The 25,172-nt window shown below is 44.5% G+C and overlaps 1 protein-coding gene across 1 annotated transcript; it reads left to right on the plus strand.

Annotated features, from left to right (window-relative positions):
* The first annotated feature begins 2,467 nt into the window (after nt 1-2,467).
* Nucleotides 2,468-4,183, plus strand: LOC780608 (tricetin 3',4',5'-O-trimethyltransferase-like). Its single transcript, NM_001405843.1, has 2 exons — nt 2,468-3,042; nt 3,183-4,183. The coding sequence occupies exons 1-2, from the start codon at nt 2,645-2,647 to the stop codon at nt 3,853-3,855; spliced, it is 1,071 nt and encodes a 356-aa protein (NP_001392772.1). The 5' UTR covers nt 2,468-2,644; the 3' UTR covers nt 3,856-4,183.
* The last annotated feature ends 20,989 nt before the right edge of the window (nt 4,184-25,172 follow it).

The following is a 25,172-nucleotide window of genomic DNA, read 5'->3' on the forward strand; positions in this document are numbered from 1 at the left end:
TATGCATAGGCCACAAAAGTAAGCATACACACACATATATCTCCTAAAAACACTACGGAAAACATGTGCCTCTCGTGAAAATAAAACCGTGCCTCTCGCGTAAACAAAACCGTGCCTCTCGTGGAAGCAAAAAAAGAAACAGAAACGCATTATTTTCTGTTGTGCCTCCTACGGAAGCAAAACCGTGCCTCTCACGGAAGAAACAAAATGCGTTTTTCACGCAAAAAATAAAAACAATTGTCGAAAAGCTAAGAAAGACCCTTGAAAAACCGAAAAGCCAAAAAAATCAGGGAAAAAAATCATCTAGAAAGCCGGAAACATGTGCCGAAAAAAATTTCCAGAGGGAGCGCGCCAAGTGACACGCTCTCAGCCCACCCCAAGTGACCTTTGAGGAGGCTCCTGAACGAGCGCTCCTCAATTAATTGCTCCGGAGCGGATGGCGTCGTACTTGTGCTTTGCCTGTGGGCTGGGTTGTTCCTTCTTCGCCAGAAAACAATCTGATGAACGGGAAGAAGCTTGCTCAATGGGTCATCTGTTGTTATTGGGCAAAATTCGTACAAAATCGTAAGAGCAAATGCAGAAAGAAGAGCGGGCCATTGCCACAGATCCTATTTAGCGCCTTAAGCGCTACTTATAGGCAGTTTTGCTACCCGACGCACACCCCAAAAAAACATTCTCAAATTCTTATAGGCACTTCAAACCCTTGAGCTTTTGCTACACTCATGAACATTCTCAAATTCATGAACTTTTCCCTAATTCATGAACATTTTTCCCGACTTTCACAAACTTTTTCCTTGAAAATAACGAACATTTTTTTCAAATTTCCTGAACTGTTTCAAATTCATGATCTTTTTGAATTATGTGGAACGAGTGAGCTAGAAGCTACCTGCTGGCGGCCCATGAGAGAATGCGTGCGAGTGCCAGTTTTGTTAGTTGACACAACAGGCGCTGATTAGGAGTACTCTCCGTGGGCCGGTATGGTCATCACTATGCTCTGCCCTGCAGTGCTGGTTATTCAAATTCTTTTGCTCTGCATCGGCCTCTTCGGTGTTGCTCGCTTCTGCCGCATGATTCGGCTGATGGATTTGCATCGTGTGCCTCATTTTTCTTCTCTCCGAGCACCCAACAGAAAATCGCGCTTTGCATCGCTCTAGTTGAGCCGAATGGTAGATGCACGTCACCGTCGTGTGACTCATCTGGAACTGATCGAACTGACATTTATCAGGTTTGATCAGTCTAACATGTTGAACTAGTCATGCATGGATACATGTGTTTCTCCCATTTCTTCTGATGTATCATGTAGCGTTTTCCTAAGGAATATGAGCACTTTGATTCACGGTAGATGGGAAGTAAAGCTTATACAGCATACATTCAGTGACATGGATTTTCTGCTGTCAAGCTCCAATACACCAGCATGAACATTAAAATCTGAAAGAAACAGTAAATCTTTTTTAATCTAATTTTTTTGTCAGTGGACATTAACATACATTCCAACATGCTGGAAAATTTAACCGCGATTTTTTTTTCTTAGGGAGTTAAGATTTAGGGGAAGTGCTAGGTGCACACTTTTTTCAACTCCTCAGATTGGAGAAATTAAGTTTTAGGTGCGTTCGGGGATTATTTTTTAGAGGAAAGGCTGGATTGACATAACCTAGTGTAGAGAACCTCCACGTTGGTGGTCCGACATCCCATTTTAGCCGTGAGCGATTGATCGACATAATCTAGTGTTGAGAATCTCCAGTTTGGTTGGCCGGCCCAGTATGTGTTGAGCATGTGCGTCGCAATCAGCATCATATAGGAGGTCCCTGGACGGACAAAAATCTGGAGACACAACTTAGTACCATCTTGTATCGAGAAAATTTAAAATAATAATATGGGTGAACTGCTCAAAGAATCAGAGAAACGCAGACCTTTCTAGTTTTCCCTTAGGATCTTAGGGCCGACCTTGTTCTCCGGACCCGGACGAAATTTATTGGGTCGTTCTCTAATAAAAAGTATGAAGATCCAAACTTCGTTAATATAACTTGAGCCCTTGAAATTGAAGGTGTAAACTTGAGCCCATGAAATTGAAGGCATTTGGCAAATCTCACTGCGCCCTCCGTCGTCGTCAAAATGAATGTATCTACATGTATTTTAGTACTAGATACATCCGTTTGAGCGATAACTAATATGAGATGGAGGTAGTACATGATTATTTTGTTTGCACATATGTTTTTTTTCTTCAGAAAAACATCCAATCTATTCATCTTCGATCATGAAAGTACAAGTATTTACCACATGTTGTCCATCTTCACTTTATCTCATGCAATGATTCATCAACCAGTATTTGGTTGGATGCTATGTTTCTAGTACACCTACGCACACCATTTGAACAAAATTAAAGCAAAACCTACTTATAAACCACAACCACAACAATAATGTACGGGTACAACTTTCCGGTGTGCCATATCCATCCCTTCTTTTCCTGAAGACCAAGAAGAAAAAGCAGTTGGTGTGGTGTGGTGGTTGGTGAGCCAGAAAGCCCCATATAACCAAGAAAGCCCCTTCCCGTCCTCCCTCCAAAGTAGGTCATCGCTCAGTCGCTCGCTCACACTCAACGCCACGTAGCAGCAGCTCGGCTCCGGCGGGGCAGAAGCAAGCAGAGATGGGGTCGATCGCCGCCGGCGCCGACGAGGATGCGTGCATGTACGCTCTCCAGCTCGTCTCGTCGTCGATCCTCCCGATGACGCTGAAGAACGCCATCGAGCTGGGGCTCCTCGAGACCCTGATGGCCGCCGGCGGCAAGTTCTTGACTCCCGCTGAGGTGGCAGCCAAGCTCCCGTCCGCGGCGAATCCGGAAGCGCCGGACATGGTGGACCGTATGCTCCGTCTGTTGGCCTCGTACAACGTGGTGTCGTGCAGGACGGAGGAGGGCAAGGACGGCCGCCTCTCCCGGCGGTACGGCGCCGCGCCCGTGTGCAAGTACCTCACCCCCAACGAGGACGGCGTGTCCATGTCGGCGCTCGCGCTCATGAACCAGGACAAGGTCCTCATGGAGAGCTGGTGAGCTAGATCGATCATCCCTCTTTCTTCTTCTTACCTTGCCCATTTGCTCAGTATATACTCTCTGTTGCAAAAGATGTGGCAAGCAGAGCACATATAAGTTCCAATGTGTGGGTGAATCATACCGTGCCATTTTTCAGGTACTATCTCAAGGATGCGGTCCTCGACGGTGGCATCCCGTTCAACAAGGCGTACGGGATGTCGGCGTTCGAGTACCACGGCACGGACCCACGCTTCAACCGCGTCTTCAACGAGGGGATGAAGAACCATTCCATCATCATCACCAAGAAGCTCCTCGAGTCCTACAAGGGCTTCGAGGGCCTCGGCACCCTCGTCGACGTGGGCGGTGGCGTCGGCGCCACCGTGGCCGCCATCACCGCTCACTACCCCACCATCAAGGGCATCAACTTTGACCTTCCCCACGTCATCAGTGAGGCGCCGCCGTTCCCCGGTGTCACCCACGTCGGCGGCGACATGTTCCAGAAGGTGCCCTCGGGCGACGCCATCCTCATGAAGTGGATCCTCCACGACTGGAGCGACGAGCACTGCGCGACGCTGCTCAAGAACTGCTACGACGCGTTGCCGGCGCACGGCAAGGTGGTGCTCGTGGAGTGCATCCTGCCTGTGAACCCGGAGGCGACGCCTAAGGCGCAGGGGGTGTTCCATGTCGACATGATCATGCTCGCGCACAACCCGGGTGGCAGGGAGAGGTACGAGAGGGAGTTCGAGGCCCTGGCCAAGGGCGCCGGGTTCGCCGCCATGAAGACTACTTACATCTACGCCAACGCATGGGCCATCGAGTTCACTAAGTAGATGATCCATGACAACGAGTCTACCTCTCTGATGCATCCACCTGCATGTGTACTTTCTCTTCGTTTTTCCTTCAAAAAAAATTTCACTCTCTGAGTCAATCTAAAATCTAATGTTTGTGTCGTCGATTGATTCGAAATGTACTACCATTAGTAACCGTCGGTTGATTTGAAATGTACTACCATTAATAATGTTAATTGCTCTTAATGGTTGTGTGTACTACCTCCGTCCGGGTTTATTGGTCCCCATTGTATTTTGTGCCAAATTTTGACCATAGATTGAACTAACAAAATGTTCACGCATGTCACCAAACATTATATTTTTGAAAACTATGTTCAAATAGGAATCCAATAAGATAATTTTTCTTGACATGCATTAACATTTTGTTAGTTAAATTTTTAGTCAAAATTTGACACAAACTATAAAGGGGACGGACCTATAAACCAGGACGGAGATAGTACCTTATATACCTAATAGAGTTATCCCTATTACCTTATGTATCCTAACATGCAAGCATGTCACCTCACAATTATGAGTGAGATAAGGCCCATCCTAATGTGCAATCATGCATGGTAAAAACCAACTAAACCATTCAATCATACATGGAGAAATGTTTTTCATTCAGTTATTCTACTTATGTTCCATAAATATTGTTACAACTATACATAATCAGATATAGTAAGTCATATGTATTTTAAATTGGTTATCATGTTATCAATCCAATTTTTTATCAACCAATTCTCACAACAACATGTGGGGTATTCTATAATTATATACTACTCCCTCTGTTACATAATGTAGTGCATATAGATTTCTTTTTTAAAAGTCAAACATCGCAAACTTTGATTGAGTTTATGGAGAAAATATTTACATCTAGAATGCCAAACATTTATCATTAGATTCATCATAAGATTTAGTTTCATATTATATGTATTTGGTATATAGATATAAATAATTTTCTCTATAAACTTGGTCAAAGATTGTAAAGTTTGGCATTTAAAAAAAATTATATACGCACTACGTTATGGAATAGAGGGCGTATATGATAATGATGACATGATTTCACTCCTTTCTTTAGTATACCTTTTTTCTCGAGTATACAACAAAGTGAAGTGTTATTTATCTTTCTCTGGAAAAAAATGTACATGAATGTTTTATTGCTTAGATAGATCCTCAGATAATATATTAATACTGACACTGGTAAGTGGAGGCACCCAAGCTTCTGGTTGCAATCATTGCAAATAATGAAATGAAAGAACTCCTACATTCAAGACGGAGCACCGAGTGGATTTCATTATCAGAAACACTGGATCTTCCAAACGACTATGATTGGTACTCCACTAGACCCACCGGAGTACCCGGTGAATCTGACCATCCATCTATAGGGACAACGACTTATGTCCATCCAAATAAATGGTGGTAGTTATCAACCAGAAAGTGGGTATGTCACAGTTGAGTAGAACCTACGGTAGGCTGGCCATAGTGGAATTGATTTACATAGTAACATAACGCAATCTACTACATGTTTGCTTATGTGGCAAGTAGTTAATGAAGAGAGAGGTGCTTGTGGTAACATAACTCAACCCAAGGCAAAATGCTTATACAACCTAATAACTACAACTATCTGTGGTAAACTACTTTTATAATACTTTGCACTATAAAGATAGTAACATAGACTAGTGTCATGCATATAACACTAGTCTAATTAACTCTTTACTATGACTAGCCTTAGGCCAGCCAGCGGTCCGTTTCTTTCTTTATTTATCTTGCTGGCCAGTGGTATCGTTATCCGTCAAGTGGCGACCCACACTAGTTAACCATTGACTCGTTGTTTAGATCAGTCAGCCCAATAAACACTAGTGCAGAACCGAGCTATAGCACCGGTTCGTAAGGGCTTTTAGTTCCGGTTCTGTAACCGGCACTAAAGGGTGGGGACTAAAGGTCCCCCTTTAATATCGGTTCTGCACGAACAGGGGCTAAAGGCCCACCACGTGGCACGAGCCTGCGCGGTGGTCTGGGGGACCTTTAGTACCGGTTGGTAACACCAACCGGTATTAAAGGATAATTTTTTTTTGAATTTATTTTATTTTTTTTCGGAAAAAAATTGATTTTTTTATTTTCAAATTTCTGAATTATTTGACGATTTTGTCTCTAATCACCGCTCATCATTGCTCTAATCACCCCTCATCATTCCAAATCATCTAACTTCCCTGCGGTCACCCATCCCTCTCATTACTCCAGCCTGAGCACGCTTACCTTTCAAGTTCTATTCCCCCTAGTTTCCAAGTCTGCACATGTTGTTTATCTGACAATAGTAAGCTGTCAATTCTATTAACCCTCAGGAATATATATTATGCATGAAGTCACCTGTTTCACCGTTTTAGTTTGAAACTATTATTCTAAAAAATAATTATTATTTAGTAACTGAAATATTTCTTGAATAAGTAGTTTAACCATAGTTTAACCAGATTTGACCATAGTTTGACCACAGTTGACCATAGTTTGACCACAGTTTGATCAAAAGTCAAAAAAACTAAAATAATTATTTATTAACACTAATATTTCTTGAATAATTAGTTTGACCACAATTTGACCAGATTTAATGAAAAATTTTAAAAAACTTAAATTTGAGCATATCTTTTTTTCCTTTTAGAATTTGAAGATTCAAAATCGGATGCGGATTTTTGTGCTGATTTTTTTGATATATTACGCGTTTTTTCGACATCGTATGCAAAAGATATGGCCGATTTACATTTTCATAACACTTTTTTGCAAAACATGTCTAAATTTAAGTTTTTAAATTTTCCTAACTAGTAGATGTAATAACGTAACTACATCTCGGAGGATTTTAATTTTTGAAGTTTTTATCATTTTCTTTTGCTTTTTACAAAACTGAAAAGGTGATCCACCAGGGGGGGGGGGGGGGTAGAGTTTGAAAACGGGCCCATTAGTCCCGGTTTGTGTCTCCAACCGGGACTATTGATCAGACCCCTTTAGTCCCGGTTCGTGGCACAAACCGGTACTAAAGGGCTAACCTTTAGTACCTGTTTGTGCCACGAACCGGGACTAAAGGGGCTCGTGGGGCCCCGGCCTGACGCTAGCCTGCCACCACCCCTTTAGTACCGGTTCGTGGCACGAACCAGTACTAAAGGTTCAACACGAACCGGCATTAATGCATAGCCGTTCGAACCGGGACTAATGGTACCATTAGTACCCGGCCGAAATTGAACCAAGACTAATATGTCTCACATTACGTCCTTTTTCTACTAGTGAAAACATATGGTTTATAAAGCAAATCTTCTACTCCCTCGGTTTTACAATCTAGCGCTTATAGATTTTTCTAAAAGTCAAACTTCGTAAACTTTAATCAAGTTTGTAGGAAAATATATTAACACTTAAACTACCACGTACATATTATTAAATACATCATGATAGATATTTTCATATGATATATGTTTGATATCATAGATATTCATAATTTTTTCTACAAATTTGTTCAGGGTTTTATAAGTTCAGCTTTTGAAAAAAAGATCTATATGCACTATATTATAGAACGGAGGGAATAAAAATCTAAATAGCTAGCCCCATTAACTTATCTTAGAGCACATGCAACTATGTCACTTAACACGCCATGATTAATTTTCACGATTAATTCCATGCATATGCATAGCCCGCACTAACTTATCTTAAGCACATGCTAGCCCCAACTAACTTATTGTAGTGCACATGCAGCTATGCACCTCGGATTGCCATTAGCTTTAGACAGCACATATTGAGGAGTAACTTAGACTACTAACATACATATGTTACTATCTCTATAGTGGGTATTAACATATGTGTGGTGCCATGCAACATTTATTTATTAGATTGTAGACTCATCTTGTTATGGTATATGTGATGTTACGGTATGGCAACATATTATGTTACCACAAGCTTCTCTTCTCTTGATGTGATGTTATGATAACATATTGTGTTACTCCCACTATGGGTAATCTTAGTGATTAGTAGCATGCGTAGCCTCACTAATTTATGTAGATCACATGCAACTATGCCAGCTCACCACCATCGTGGCATTGTCACATCCCCCAACTAGATTTAGCAATTAATTGTATTCACGTGTGTGTACCAAGATCCTTTCTCCTTCACTATTGTGAGATTTTTCTTAAATACTTCCTCCGATCCTAAATATAAATCTTCCTAGAGATTTCAATATAGACTACCTATGGATGTATATGAACATATTTTTTAGAGAAAATGGATACGCCCGACTTTATAAATAAAGCCACAAGGCAGAGTCACGCAACTGTAACAACCAACCAACCAAGCACAAACACAAAGTGGCCCCAAAGTATTAAGGAGAGATACATGGCATCCATGCCAGCATACGGCACACAGGCCGGAAGGATACGGAGCGACCTAGCCAGCAACTAGTCGAGGACTCGCAAAACACCATTAAGCAGCATGCTCCTGTCTGGATAGAGAAGACGTTGCGGCCCGCATTTTGGAAACCAGGAAATCAAAAGCATCATGGTCCTCCGCCCTAGTCAATGATCTCCACTGCTGCAAGAAGATACATGATTTAAATAAGCAGCGAGCAGGTTTAGCAAGAAAAACATGCTCGATGGTAAACTTATTCCTAATAGTCCACAGAGACCAACAAATCGCTTCAAGACCAACCCAAAAAACCCTTTTGGTGGCACCACTCAAAGTATTAGAAACGGTCCGGAGATCAGAAAAGGAAGAAGGGTGTCCCATGAGACATGGAGCCAAGATCTCACACAACTCCAGACCAGCTTGGCCAAAACACAATGAAAGAAAATATGATTCGTGTTCTCCAGTGCACCACAAAGGGCACAGAACTCCGATCCCGGGCCATTCCTTTTATGAATTTGGTCTGCCACTGGCAGACGGCCTCTAAAAGCTTGCCAAAGGAAGATTTTGATTTTCGGGGGAACACGGGCCTGCCAAACCTAAGAAAACCTGATGGTGGAGATCCACTAACAAGCCTAGAATAGAGAGACTTAACCGAAAAACGACCCGAAGAGGTGTGGGGCCACACCACCGAGTCCACTGTCTCCGAGATCGTAGGGAAGAGAGCAGAGAGCCTTTGCTAGTCTTCGCACTCTTCAAGAGAAAGGGAACGCCGGAAGGCAAGGTCCCAGCTATTAGCCGAAAGCTCAGCAATAGAGATATCTGGGTTAGGACAATAAGAAAAAAGGGTGGGAAAACTCACAAAGAGCGTTGAGTCTCCACACCACCAGTCGAGCCAGAATCGAACTGATGAGCCATCCCCGACAACAAACTTAACATTCTCCAGAAACAAAGGTCTAACTCTAACCAAATCCTTCCAGAATTGAGAGCCACCGCGGGCAGGAGCAAACATCGGGCTAGAGTGAGGGAAATATTTAGCTTTGAGGATGGAGAACCAAAGAGATCCAGCCCTAGAAGTCATAATCTTCCACCACCACTTAATTAAAAGGCATTTATTCATGATGGCGGTATTAATAATGCCCAGCCCCCCAAGGCTTTTAGGTCTACACATAAGTTTCCATCTGACAAATCTGTATTTGCGCCTATTATCTGTCGAATTCCAGTAAACATATTTTAGAGTATACATTCACTCACTTTGCTTAGTATGTAGTCCATATTGAAATCTCTAAATAGACTTATATTGAGGAACGGAGGGAGTAGCATTTTGACCACTACGGTCAAAAATTTCTACATTTGTCATCTACTATAAGTAATAACTACTCCTAGAATGCCACCTCACCGGGTTTACCACATCACCCCAATTAGTTTCCTTCCCCCGCATTACTGCAAGCTTTTTTCCAACTCACTCAAATGGCAATTGAGAGTATATATGATGTGATGAAAGCTACACAATATATTTTTTAATCTAGATATTCATGTCAATACAATTAAATCTCATTGAAATACATGTAAAAAATTCTCATTGAAATACACTGCAAGTTAGGAATTCCGGCGGCAACACGCGAGATATCATCTGCTATGTATCATGACTTGGCATCTACTCTTACTAGGTGCTGCCTGCAACTCAAGCAACAACAAGTAATGAATAGCAGCAGCAGCAGCATCTCTCACCTTGCCATAACCGATGATTGTGGTGGGCACACACACACTGATGATGAAGTCTCCAGCAAAAAGAAATAGAGCAGGAGGTAACTATGAGAGCTTGTCTCTCTTAGCGGATTCAGTCATATGTTCCAAATGATGTGAAATGCAGTAAAGCCAGCAGTAAGAGCAACTCTAATGCGCCGATCCATTTCATCCTCACGTGTCTGTTTGGGTCAAAACGGACACAGAAATCGGCCCAACACGCCGACCCAAACAGACGAACATCCGCTTTTTGTCTACCGTGTGACCCATGTCGGGCCCGGGCCTCGTTTGCGTCAGCGCGGACACGAAATGGACGCACACGCCGCTCGTCTACTCCTCCCCCTGGCTCGCCTGTCGGCGGCACAGCCACCCCCATTTCCCTGTCTTTCCCAAAAAACTTCCGCTTGCTCGCGCTCCCGGCTGCTCGCCATGGACCACGCGCCGACCTTCGACGCCGGCGGCGGCCTCGCCTCCCCTCCTCCGGCCGCGAGGGAAGACCAACTCCAAGAAGGACGACAAGCGTGATGCGGCGATTGCCTTGCATGCAACTTTGGAAGGCATGACGACCAAGAAGGACACTAGGGAGGAGATATGCCGGCAAGACAAAGAAGAGGAAATGAAGGCTTTCATGGAGATCCAAAGGAAGAGGCTTGAGCTGGATGCGGAGAGGCAAGCGAAGAAGCTCGAGATGGAGGCGGAGAAGCAAAGGAAGATGCTAGAGATCAAGACCACCAATGACAGGACCAAAGCAAAAGAAGTGGTGCTCGCTTGCATGGCAAAGGGGTGGAGTTCATGAAGGTGGACTTGAACATGGTGTCGCGGAGGAACAGGTATTGGTTTGAGAAGATGCAGGCCAACATGCTCAAGTTTGATGACGAGTGATCTATGGCGGAGAGTGCCATCGTTTTTGTATGTCGTCATGACCACATCCGAGATGGCGTCGTTGAACTCCTGCCCCTTTTTGTCTGCTGGCAAGTGTGCCGACCACTGGCAAGTGCGCCACATGAACTGTGTGGTGTTCTTTTTTGGAGGCTGGCATGGCAATACTTTGAACTCTGGGCGATGAAGTGGCCGTTGGCATGATCTATGATCGTGGGCCTTTTTAACATTCATATTGTTTTCAGCGCAAACAAGAATTGGGTCGGCCGGTTGGGCGCGCGTCAGCACCTCCCAAGCGCTGGTTTTTTTAAGATAGGGTTTAGGGGTTTTGGAGGGTTTATTAGGGGTTTCATATTGTGTTAGCTAGCTACTACATATAGAGAGAAGTGATCTCTCTTTCTCCGTGCTTGGTCGACGCTAGCTACTACATATAGAGAGAACTCGGCGCTAGCTAGTAAGCAAATGAAGGAACCATTAATTACACAAGATCGTCATGAACATATATAGAGAGAAGTGACCTCTCTGCTTGGTGGAACAACAAGTTTTTGTATATCTATCTGAAGATACTACATATATACAATATAACATGTCTTACAATCCCTGATATCATCTACCGAAAATCCATTTGAATTTCCGTATGGTATCCTCCCTTTTATTGTATGACATGATCAAGAAAGAATCCCGCCAATTCCTCTTGAATTGCTCGTATGCGGTCATGTGGTAGAAGTTCTTCACGCATTTGCCACATCTAATTTAAAGAAGGGCGTCAATACATATAGATGAATGAAACTCAACACAATTGATGGTAATAAAATAAAATTATGAATATTGTTTACGTACTTCAAATTGTTGGTCAGAGAAGGCCCGCTCAAAGGTCGAATGGCGAATGAACTCGTAAACGTAGTATCCACATAAATTATTCTCGCCTGCCTGCCACAAGCACTTTATGAGAATAGAGCTCAATCAAACTGATAGTCAAGCATGATAATGGTATTGATGAAAATAGAATAAATGAGAGATGCGCGGAACTAGCTAGTACTACTTACTTTGGGGTGTGTAAATTGAAGCTCCTTCTTCAGACCCGGAACCATTCCGGTGAACTTTTTCCAAATCCTGTTCGGCAAAGAAAATGATTACTTGATATCAGGAAATGATCGAAAGTTGCCGATATGGTGCGATAATGATTGAACTTACTTCTGGAGCATTGCACTCATGTCCGTATAATCCTTCGGATCTTTACGTCTCGAGTCTAAGACAGTTACTACTCCCCCATCAAACTTAATGGATAGCAGAATAAAGTGGAACCTATGCACGCATAACTCATCAATTATACTACTTAATCTCGAGTAAGCGAAACCAAATATGCACAAGACAGTAAGACTCACTTGAAGTTGTAAGGAAAGAGTATTTCCTTTTTGTTTTGATGTCAAAGTAACGCTTTTAGAAAGTTGTCCTCGGTATCTTCAACTCTATTTTGTACCGTCCATTCATTTACGGTATTTGGGCTAATGAACCCAATGTCATAGATTTATCCTCTTTTGCATTCGACGATCTTCAATCTGCATAATATAGTGAGGATAATTATATATACATGAAATGAACGAGCTGAGCTAGAGACTTATCTACAGAAACAATACTTACAGATAGTAGCAACAAATGAGTTGTTTGTCAATGGCGTCTTAATTGAATAACTGAAATAATTCCATAATTTCAACAGGCATCAGGTCGACTCCAATGAAGTCGTGCTCACCTATAATTCGCACCATCATACTATCGGTCCCATCCTTGCTGCAGGTTTCCAAGTACCAGTCATGCAATCGTCGCATCATCGTTGGTAGATGCAGGAGCTGATCAGGTTTGACGAGAGGCTTCCCGTGCTCGTATCTAAAGGGCGCTACTACCTCATCAATTTCAAAGTGTACATCATCGCCCACGTAATCACCAAGTGTGGTACCGGACGCTAGCCCCGGATGACTAGCGATATCTCTAGACACCTTGAGCGGGGGGCACGATTGCTTCTCCTGTTCGCCGAGCTGGGGAATTTTTTTCCCACTTCGTCTTGCAGCACTGGTAGTACTTCCCGACCAGCGCGCTTCATCATATGTCTTTTCAATACAACGGTCATAGTTGGATCGCTGCGGAGGCGGTGGTGGTCGCTTAAGGGCATCCAGAGTGCGCTTCATTTTCACTGGATCTATTATTTCCTTCAGAGGTGGACGTTTCCGTTCAAAATGGGCCCGCACTTCGGCAGCCACGATGCCGTCGTTTTCGTCGTCAGTCCTCTCATATGATAACTTTGGAGGAGCCCTGAGGATTGGACAAGGTCTGAATTTCTTCCCGCTTTTTGTACTGCTAGCCGTCGGAGCGGCGGCGGCTCCCTTTCGCCGTTGATAAGGCGGCGGAGTCTGTTGACGCACCGGAGGAGGCGAAGTTCGCTGACGTGCTAAAGACGGCTGCAGCGACGGAGATGGCTGACGCACCAGACACAGCTGAGGCGGAGGAGGATTCTGCTGAGGGGCCTCCTCCGTTAGAGTCCGATGTGGCGGCAGAGACGGCTGACGCCCCGAAGATTATTCAGGCAGTGGAGATAGCAAAGTTGGACTGTGAGGAGGAGTCCACTGAGGATCCGGCTGAGTCTGTTGAGGCGGCATCCAATTTGGAAGCTTGATGTGCTCCTTTCTCCATAGACATGTACTCCTTAAGGCATTTTCCCGAAGCATCTCACCTTCACCTGCAGGGTACTCAAACTCCAGCCCCTCAAATCCCTCCATTATTTCATCTAACCCGACAATAGCAAATCCATTTGGTATCAGAGGCAATGGAATGTTCCCTCAGCTTGAGGAGGTAAGACAAAGCCGACCGCCGCCTTCAAGGTCAGGTTCTGGCATAGCACACAATGTTCATTCTACGTGATACTATCCACGGGGTAACGAGGACCCGTGATATCAGGATGAACGAGCTCTGTGGAAGCCATGCTACTTCTCCGCTGAGATGGTGGGGTAGCTTCGGGGGGGGGGGGAGTGTCGAATGAAGGATCTTCGTGCCGCTGAGATGGTTCGCCGGTAGTTCGCTGACTCTCAAGTTCCTCTAGTTTCGCTAATCTTGCATTGATCTTCTGCATTTCGCTAGCTTCCTCTTTATTATTTCTCTCTCGGCTTCTATAACCACCGGTGTCGGAAACCCATGCACCCACGGAACGGAGCTTGATGTGCCTGATGTTCGTCTAGGGTGTTCAGGATTCCCGAGGGCCTCTGTCAGCTTGTCTTTCTCTCTGTTGGGAATGAACCTCCCTTCCTGCACTGCCTTGATTGCTTCCTCCTTCATTGTTGGATCACCTTCATGATCTCCTTCCTCCTCCATTGTTGGATAACCGGAGCCGTCATGATCTCCTTCACCATCGGTGTCATTGAGAAACGCCAAGGTGATATCACCTCCGTTGAGGATTATATCCCCCAACAACTCTTCTTTTTCTAAGCCTCTGTCCATAGTTTCTACAAACATTACAACATGGCAATATACAACTATGAGAGATGGATTAGTGGCAAACATAGACTTAATCACAACAAGGAATCATATGCATACATATGAGCAATGGATTAGTGACAAACATCATGCAAAGTTCACAGGTTTTATAACAGTCAGTTTCAGACGATCGTCGAGGAATCCTCCCCCCTCATGTCTGACGAGTCGTCCTATCTTTCGAGAGAGGATACTTGCGGACCGCCTCTCTCATGGTCGTCAAGAATACTTGCGGACCCCTCCCCCCTAATGCCGGAGGTGAGCAGGGAGGAGGAGGCTGCATGGTGGAGAAAACAGGGGACACGGAGTGGCGCTGGCGTGCGACGGCCGTGGGCTTGGGGAAAACCAACGCCGGTGCACCTCCCTCTCTCTCTCTCTCCTGCAGATCGAAGGGGGGGCTGAGGTGGGTGGAGGACGAGGGGCAGCGGCTAGGGTTGGCTGGCTCGTTCCTTTTTCGATGCCGCCCTCGCTGCCTTTTTCTTTCGCTCACTGCCGCCCTTGCTTCGCTGAACTATTCACAGCCTACGTGGATAGCGCGAGCCTGCCTAGCACCCCAGCAGGGTTTATGTGTTCAATGTTCACACATTAGAAAAAGGATTATGAATATATAGATTGTTTGTGTGATTCTTAAAAAATGTTCATGACATGTACAAAAAAACTTTGTACACTAAACCGAGAGGATTATAAAGGGGAAAAGGAGACAAAATGGAACAATAATAATAATAATATCGATAAAACCGGTAAGAAAACAGAAAAAAAATTGGTCGGAAGGATCCCAAAACTAGTCCACATCGTAGGTAGAAGCTTCCCAAAATCAAACACAAACAATGTTTTTGCGTCTATCAATCAGATCGAGCATTGCAGGCGACAACCCCTTCTGTCTAACAAATAGCAAGACATAGCTTTTCTGGATTTTGGAGGCATACCATGACTCCTGGGCCTGGTTGCCCACATCAACGTTCAACTTGCTAAGGTGTTCACATATTTTGCCGATTCCTCCAAAAAGTATTTTGGCAATTAGTCATTCTCACGCTATGTGCTAATCTCCAATGAGGCGTGAGTGGGCCTGGATTAATAATTTGTTATAGCAGTTTTTTAGTTATATCTCACAGTTGTGCTTCCATGCAATGGTGGAGCTACGAACAGACTGTTGGGGTTGGCCAAACTGGACATTGGTTGACATGTGTCGTAATGTTGTGTGCACGTGGGCAAGGCCTAGGAATAGATTTCAATTTTCTCTGAAAAGTTAGGTTGGCCACGGCCGGTTTGAGCCCAATGAAGTTGCAGTAGTACTTCCATTTTTGGATCATATGATGTGTCCATCAGGATTATAATCGTCTATGCATAACTTTTGAAGTGGGTCTTTTCGTATGAATTGATTAGTTTTCACTATAGTGTTTTTAATTATGTTTTTTATAATTTATTTATAAATAAATATTATGTCCTTTTTTTATACATCGGTACTTCACTGAGCCGCCATCATCCTCTCTATAGTTGATGACATTGTATTGTGAATATATCTATTTGTTTAACACAACCGGAGAAATATAAGAAGATCGGACTGATGACGTTTTGGCCAAGATATGATGCATCGACTCAACACTTGAAAATAGAACAAAACATAATTCATTTTTTCTAAATGTCTATTAAAGACGTGTTTTATCAAACAAAAAATTGCATACTAAACAAAAGAAAATAAATATGTATTTTTTAAGTTCTTATCAATCAAACAAGAACAACTCTAATCTACTTTCATATTAAAAGCACAATCATGTAATTTAACATTTTATTTAAAATACTATTGTGCTTTGGTCTCCATTGGAAAAGGGCTAATTACCAATGAGCTAATTCTTATATGTCTTTCTCTTCTCTAATCATTGATACAACCTTATTTATACATGAATTTTACGAAAAGTTTGAAACAAAAATGAAAATGCTTGTCATATTGTGATATTCTATTAATTTGGATCAAATAGAATGTAGTATTTGTCGACCTAGAAAATTTAATTTACATGCCAAATTTAATTTGAATAAATGGTCACCATGTTTTAACATGTGTTCATCCCCTGCAAAAAACGCATAGTATTTATTCATAGAGTTTGATAAAATATAAAATCTTGCATAGATCATAACTTGAGATTGACAATTCATGGCATTGATTGCGCTCCAATAAATTCTCATGCGACCGAGAGTTCACAAAATTGTATTCTTATTTGGAAGACTATTAGATACAAAGCATACGAACTATTCAATAGTTATAATATGAGTGTACATAGTTAGGTAGGAGGGGCTGCAACCATATTGATAAAAAGTGGAACCATCTAAACCCTTCAATGCATGGCATATTTAATATATAATTCTTTGAAGTAATAATTTGTAGATATTTCTAATCAATGGACATTCTAGATCCATATATTTCTAAGTCATGGATATTCTAGATCTAAGATATGAAAGAACAAACTCTAAATTAACCAGGTCTAAATATTCCGTGAATATTGTACCTCCAAGAGGTAGAACATCTAGCTCTAAAATCTTCTCTAATCCTAGGGTTATTCTCCAAAATATCTCATGGCTATTCTTGATTTCTTCTAGATCCCCTTTCTCAAACATCTTTGTCATGTATAATACCCCCAAATCTTTTAGAAGCCTTTTCCAACTTTTTTAACATTTATAGAACTTTTCAAGTGTGCATTGCTTATTGCTCAAAACTACCCCTCGATCTTTACTTGTGTGATGGATCATCTTCCTGATAGCGCTCTCGAATATTTTAGGCACTGCCATTCTGCGCTTTATTATTGTTTTCTTCATCCATTGTGACTATTATCACTTCAAACCATTCTCTATTAATCTAAGGTTGCTATCATACTTTGAGTAACCTTGTAACTCAGTTTTACTTACCCTTATCCACGCCTACCCCATTTGCTAAATTCTCTTAATAACAAGGTAAAAATAACTTCAGCTCATGTTGATCCACACTAGACACATGGGATTTGGTCTGATCTCCAAACATTCACTTCATTCTCTTGTTGACCTTACATCCTTCACGGTGGTCCATGGCATATATGATGAACCATACCGAACGTGGATTTTTTTGCTTGCGGGAGCCCATGCTCAACAAAGTTGAAATGCTTCAAAATACATGGTGTGTGGAATGAATCATGTGCCAACAAATATTTATGGTTTTTATTATTATTGTTTGGTATGGTTTAATGAAACAAAAGTGGGGAGTTAAATAAATTATGATTATTCACGAAACTTGGAATCTGGAAATGAACTTGAGTCATTTGCATGTCCACTACTAGAAAAAGGGCTGTTAGTGGCGCACCTGTTTTTGCTATTAATGGTGCACTATAAGTGCGTCACTATTAACACGCCACTAGTAACAAATAGTAATGGCGCACCTCTGGTGCGCCACTAGTATCCCAGATAATAGTAGCGCATCACATAGTGCACCATTACTATGTCCACCAGTGCGCCATTACTATGTCTCCCAGGGGGCCATATTTACCTTGTGCTTTGGGTTACTAATGACATACTTCTAGATAATGCGCCACTAGTGTGTTTATTGCAGTGCGCCACTAAAGTGCAATATGGTGCGCCACTACTATGAATATTAGGAATTATTTATTTTTCTGATATTTGCACAGGTTACAAAATACATTACTGTACAGAATATAAATAGCACAACATATAAACAACAGATTTATTGAACACAATAGAAGATTAGTCTCCGAATACAATTCATCATATTAGTCTCCGAATTCAAAATACCGAATAAAGTTAGAACATTACAAGTCTCGAGACTGCGGGTAGCGAGTTTGTCTTCATATTACAAGTCGATATCGATCATCTAAACTACCATCACATAGAAGAGAGCTGCAGTCATCACGATGATCATCATCACGATGGAACTGGTCTTCATCCGGTTCCTCCAACGCTCCCTCCTCTCTCCCGCTAGATAGCGCGCATATCTAGCTTCAGCCTCCGCCCTAGTGGTGTACCCTTTGTAACTGTTACCGCTGAAACGGTGAACCTGTCTCCGACACTCCTCCCAGTCGTCGTAGACTCCGGGAACCTTACCCTTGTACACGACATACGACGACATCTCTATGCACTAGACAAACAAAACGTTAGTAGCAATTCACAGACAATACATAAGCAATATCTAAGTATGCAACAAAAGGATCGGAAGAGAAAAGCAACACATTAATAGCATGATTCATGGTCCTACTAATAAATAGCATCGATTACATATAAGTTACGACTGTCCAAACTAAAGAGACATACAAGTTCATTAAAGTTTAATTACAACATGAGCTAATCGATATTTTAGAACTACATAGCATCACTACTTTCGACTCGACTCAGGGACCGGAGCATGGATGAAGCCGCCGTCTATCGTGATGGTCATGAAATCGCGGTCGTTGTCAGCCTGCATTTGTAGCGTTGTTTCTATCTCACTGTTGGACGGTTGATATCTGAGGTAGAACTGCCCCGAGGTACGAAGGACATCTTGATGGATGATTTCTGCAAACTCCGACTGGATGCGAAAGAATTCTTGTCTGATTTCCGCGTCCTGGTTTGCCGACAAGCATGCGGCCCAATCTTTGAGATTATTTGGTAGCATAAGGTGATTATGGTCCTGTACGATCGCCCGCATGTGATGGAGGGCGTAGTAGGCATCCTTCTGACGGCCAGGCAGCTACTTGACGCAGGGGAACATCGTATTGTGGGTGAATACGTGCTTGCCGTACCTACGAATTGGCCCGCTAAAGGTGCCTCCAGATCTGGCGTAGCCGGGAAGAGCTTCATCAAGAACTTTCTTGATATTTGTGTAGTCTCTCTTCGACTGATGGTCCGAGTCGAAATACGTGGCCATGGAATATTTCGGGCTTAAGAGGATGAGTGTGCAATGTGTGTAACTGCACAAAACATGGAATGTTAGAAAAAAAGGATGATAAAAATCTAAGAAATCATATGTTACGGGGCGGTGAGGGAATGACTTACTTGGGAAAGTAAGGTAGGAGGAAGTTATCCTTATCTGGGTTTGCCAGAATGATGCCTTCGAGGTATGAACTTGCACTACAAAAAAAAGACACATCTCTGACATTTTGGGCCGAACGAAAAATTTTCTATCATACTTATGACACTTCTATGACGATAATTGTGACAAAACCCGGTATCATCATAGATGTGGTGGGTTCCTACTTCTATGACAAAAAATCATGATAGAAAATGGGCTTTTCATCCTGGGCGGGCCGGAGACGCAGCTGCATGACATTCTTTGGGCCGTCCATGACGGAAAAAACCGTGCTAGAAGCGAGGGCGAGGAAAATTTCGGGGAGTTCCCGGTTACGGTGGGAGGTCAGGGGCCGAGCGATGCGCGTTTCTCTCATACACATACGCGCGTGTGTGTGAGGCGTTGGCTCTAACTGAACCCGAGCGAGGAGTTGGGCTCTAACTGAACCCGAGCAATTGCACTGCAGGCTACACGTTACTGACCCCGAGCGATCGATTGATGGCTGTTAACTAAACCCGATTGAGTGATTCCTTCGCTACTGCTGCTAACTGAAGCCGATCGATGCTGCCTCTCTGGATGAACAGTCAGAGTTGCGCGGGGGGGGGGGGGGGTGGATGATACGTGAGCGGTGGGGGTGGATGAACAGGACCCCGTGGCATTGCCTCGATCGAGCCGATTGGGACTGGATGAACAGGACCCCGTGGAGGGCTGGATGAATAGGACGACCTCGTGGAGGGCTGGATGAACAATAGACGATGGAGGGGTGCCTGTGGAGGGGTGGTTGAACAATAGCCGGTGGTGTAGCGCGCGGTGGAGGCTGGATGAAGAGGAGCCCGTGGAGGCTGGAGGAGGTCGACGGTGGAGATGAACAGTATCCCGTGGAGTCCTGTTTTGCGGTACGCCACATCGCTCCCGATGAACAGGCCCCCGGTTTCGACCGTAGCACTCCAACCCAAGTCCGTTTCATCCGTTTTGTGGTACGCCACACCTCTCCTGATCAACAGGACCCCCGTTTCGACCGTAGGAGGTCTGTTTCCTCCGTTTTGCGGTACGCCAGACCCCTCCCGATGAACAGGATCCCATTTCGAACGTGGCCGGTCGAACACAAGGCCGTTTCCTCCGTTCTGCGGTATGCCAAGCCTCGTTTCCGTCGCCTGTTCCGTCCAAGCCCTCCCGACGAACACGACAACGCATTCTGTTTCGACCCAGCCGGTTCGCTCCCCATGAACACGACGACGACGTTGTTTCTCCGTTCCCACCCAGCCATGTACACGAGCCCTGGCCGTACGTATGCACGAGTAGGCATTCGAGACCCCGCCCATATGTACACATACGTGGCTGTATTTTCTTTCTTGCACACTGGCCGATGTACGTACGTGTACATGCTACGTGCGCACCTCTACTATGACACGTGCGCGCCTCTACATCCACCAGTATGTACGTACACGTTCATGACCAGAATGACAACGCTACGTACGCTTCGACCAGGTGTGTCCCGACTGTCAGGCACTTCCTTGCATGCGAAGATGTAGCTGGTGGGTCCCAGCAGTCAGGGGGACGAATCGTTTTTTTTGTCCGAATGCACTTCCTTGCATGCGAAGGTGTAGTTGGTGGGTCCCAGCAGTTAGGGGGGCGAATCATTTTTTCCCGGACGCACTTCCTTGCGTGCGAAGATGTAGCTGGTGGGTCCCAGCAGTCAGGGGGGCGAATCATTTTTTTCCCGGACGCACTTCCTTGCGTGCAAAGATGTAGCTGGTGGGTCCCAGCAGTCAGGGAGTGAATCATTTTTTCACGAAATATAGTGGCCCGTCCGGTGGGACCTTGCTGTCAGGTGGAGGAATAATTATTTTGCGCGTAATAAGGAGGCACTTCCTTGCGGCTGCCGTGGACCCAGTTGTCAGCCTCTCCATGTACAGTACTCTTCCGATGGAAGTCGCTGTTCACCACATTGACCACGCCGCACCGAGAGCACCACGGCGGTGGACGACGGCGAGGCCTAGGAAGGGGACGACGCGGAGCCGGGGAAGACGCAGCAGTGGATGCCCTTGCAAATAGGAGTACGAGGGTTCACTGGTTCGACTGCGGTGTGAGGGTGCCATTGCCGCAGAATAACAGGGGGTGTGGGTGAGTAGAGGGATGGCCTGGTCAGCGGTGGGAGTAGTAGGGGGCGACGTGGCCTCCGCGGCATCACAGCCGGCCACGGGAGGCAGGAGCATGCGGCACGACCGGCGCTGATTTGGGAGACTGAGCACGAAGACTAGAGGTTGAAGAAGCACTACTGCCGTTGGATGGACATCGTACGGTCACTGGAGCTAGAATCGTTCATATTGACTAAGTTGACAAAGCCCTCCATCCCCGTCAACTTAGTAGGCCCACAAGTCAGCCTCCCACAAAGGTGGGTCCCAGCTAGCCGGGGGAGTATTCATATTTTTGTGCGTAATAAGGAGGCACTTCCGGTGGGTCCGAGTTGACAGCGGGGGGAATGTTTTTTTGCGAAATATGGTGGCCCGTTCGATGGGTCCCAGCAGTCAGGGGGAAATGTTTTTTTGCGCAAAATACTGGTAGCCCGTCCGGTGGGTCCCTGCTGTCAGGTGGAGGAATAATTATTTTGCGCGTAATAAGGAGGCACTTCCTCGCGACTGTCATGGACCCAGCTATCAGCCTCTCCATGTATAGTACTCTTCCGATGAAAGTCGTTCCTTGACCACGTTGACAACGCCGTGCCAAGAGCACCAGGGAGGTGGACGACGGCGAGGCCTAGGAAGGAAGGGGACGACGTGGAGCCGGGGAAGACGCGGCAGTGGATGCCCACACATAGAGGAGTAGGAGGGTTCACTGGTTCGGCTACGGTCCGAGGCTGCCGTCGCTGTAGGGCCTGGCCAGCGGCGGGAGTAGTAGGGTCCGGTGAGGCCTCAAGGCAGCATAGCCGGCCATTGGAGGCAGGAGCAGGCGGTCTCGCCGGCGCTGGTTTGGACGGCTGGTGCAAGAAGAGCAGCACTTGAAGAAGCAGCAGGACCGTTCGATTCAAATCCAACGGTTACTGCTGCTACAATCGTTTGTTGACTAAGTTAACAAACCCTGCGTACGTGTCAACTTAGTAGGCCCACAGGTCAGCCTCCCAACCTGTGCGCCCCAGATGTCAGTGGGAGGAATCATTTTTTTTCGCGTAATAAGGAGGCAGTTGATTGCGTGTGGCCAGGCCAACAGAGGGAGTAGGGTGGGCTGGGGAAGCCTGCGCGGCATCACAGCGGGCCACAAGAGGAGGGAGCAGGCAGTCCCGCCGGCGCTAGTTTAGGCGGCTGGAGCAGGAAGATCAGAGATTGAAGAAGCACGTCATCTGTTGGATGGACATCCAACAGTCACTGCTGCTAGAATCGTGTGTTGACTGACAAAGCCTTGCGTAAACAAGTCAGCCTCGAAATTTGTGTCGTGTATAGCCCATTTGCCATTATTTTTATAATTTTTACTCATTTTCTAATTCCTATGGAAATTATTGCAGCCCATCTTCCAGTTTTAGAATTGCTGCCCATTTCCTGGTCAGTACCAGGGTTAAATAAATTAACTAAATATGTGCGAAATTTTGAAAATTCGCAAATTTTGGCTGGGGAACAAAATATTCTTAATCCAAAAATTAGTACCGTACTAAAACAAATTTAAAAATAAATTAGTACTATGTCATATTAAATCCAATGAAATACTATAAAATATCAGTGAAGAACAAAAACAAAAAAAGAAACTAATATCCCATTTGCTATAATTGTTTTGGAATTTGCAACCCCTTTGATATTACTTTTAACAGACACTGACCATACTCTTTGGCCAGGCCGGAATGCATCCCTCCTCGTCTTGAAAGATTTGCAGCCCAGTTAGTCGAAGAAAACAAATAGGCCTAGCTTGGGTATTCTTCAAAAAGAAATACTGGGCTACCTATTTTCCCAAAAAAAACCTGATGGGCTGCTCATGTTGTTAGACAGGCCACAGAGACCGCACAACCTAGTTTATAGCCTGCTCCTCTGAATTACTACTCAAAAAAAGTTGTGCAATTCTGTCGTTAATTGACTATACATTAAAAATGATGCGGGTCCTGGATATCAGTAGGGTGGATTAGAGTAAAAAACGAGGGGTGCATCTGAGTAGTAAAAGAGGCACTTGCTTGTGTTCGGGAGTGGACCTGGTGGGTCCGTATTGTCATACTCACAACTACAGTTCTCTCCCGATTCACTATGTTGACAGGGACTGTTTGAAAAAAACTATGTTGACAGGGCCGGACGGCGGCGCCGCGGCGAGCGCACCCAGGCGGAGGATAAAGTGTTGTCACCAATGTGCTGGGCTGGGTTGGACATTCTTATTGAAAAATAAAAATGGACCAGAACTATTTACGATGTTGACTACGATTTGCATGGGTCCGCTGGTTGCAGGAAGAAAATGCTGGGAGAATGAAGATTGGTCGCTATCTTTGCCTAAGAATAATATCGACTGAATGTAACGACACTATCATAGGAAATAATATCCTCCTGTTAAATCATGAATTTAAAGAACTGGTGCATGAGCATTTAGCTTTATTTATTTATTTACTTATTTATGTTTAGGGGACCATGAGCATGTACCTGGGCCGGATTCATGTGAGAGCCTCCTTTCCAGTTAATTATGGGCTCCTCTATTGGGCCTTCATCAGTGGGCTGCATGTTATCAACAAGTGGAAAATGTGTTCCGTACGAAAAATAGTATGAGTTACGTACGGTACGGGGCACTAAGGATCAAACCGTGCAAAGACTTCCAAAACATTGTTTTTGTCGTTCTAACAACACATTTATTCAACCAACAGACGAAATATACTACTGATTGTACAATGAAAACATCAGCAGCAACAACCAGGGCTAGGGGTACAACAGAAGCAGTAAATAGGCCAGAAGAGTGAAGATGCAACTCTCTCTTCCAAACCAAACATCAGCCATTATTACAAAAAGGCTACCACAAAAGAACAAGTGTATGCATCAAACTAAATAAAGATCCTACTACACCAAGTGTACGCATCTAACTAACTGGCTCAGTTAGATGTTACTATTTATTAAGCTATGGAGATTGGCTGACGGCTTGAACCAGATGGGTGCGTGACGGGGGAAACTCCAGCCAGCAGGTCGAAGTCTGATACTTGCGACCCTCTCTCCTACTTTGGGCTGCAGAGCGTGGCGGCACATATCAGGGTATGGTGCATGTAGAGACGCATGGTACGCTGTGTACACACAATTTTGCCTAATGAACAAAACCACGCTGCCATCATGATCCTTGCCGTCGGTTATCTCCTGGTTAATCGGATAATTCAGTCCACAAACAGAGAGTGTGTACCAAGGCTACTTACCAGCCTCCAGTCAAAAATTCCTGAAGGCCCAGAGAAGCTGGGATCCTGCTCAAAGACCTTGCAGTGACTGTGATTGTATTCCGTGAAACAACACATTCTACGTGCGAACGATCATCAATCGTTCGCCGTCGTCTGACCGAGCCAGGAACCACCTGCAACTGCCATGCCGCTTTTCTTTGAAAGGTTCTGGGATTAGGAAGGGTAGGGACACCACGCGGCCTACAACATCATATCAAGTTGGAGTCAAATAAAAAAGGGCTCTTGATTTAGTTAATCTTAAGAACAACATGTTATGAGCATGAATATTTTTTCAGTATATGTCGACAGTAATATAAGCAAGCCATCGTGATATCATAGAAAAGTAACATACTGCTGTAACAGCCAATTGTAGCGATGACTGGAGTAGGCCAACAATACGTCCAGCCA

The sequence above is a fragment of the Triticum aestivum genome, chromosome 3B (assembly GCF_018294505.1).
Source record: "Triticum aestivum cultivar Chinese Spring chromosome 3B, IWGSC CS RefSeq v2.1, whole genome shotgun sequence".
In the NCBI taxonomy this organism is placed as follows: domain Eukaryota; kingdom Viridiplantae; phylum Streptophyta; class Magnoliopsida; order Poales; family Poaceae; genus Triticum; species Triticum aestivum.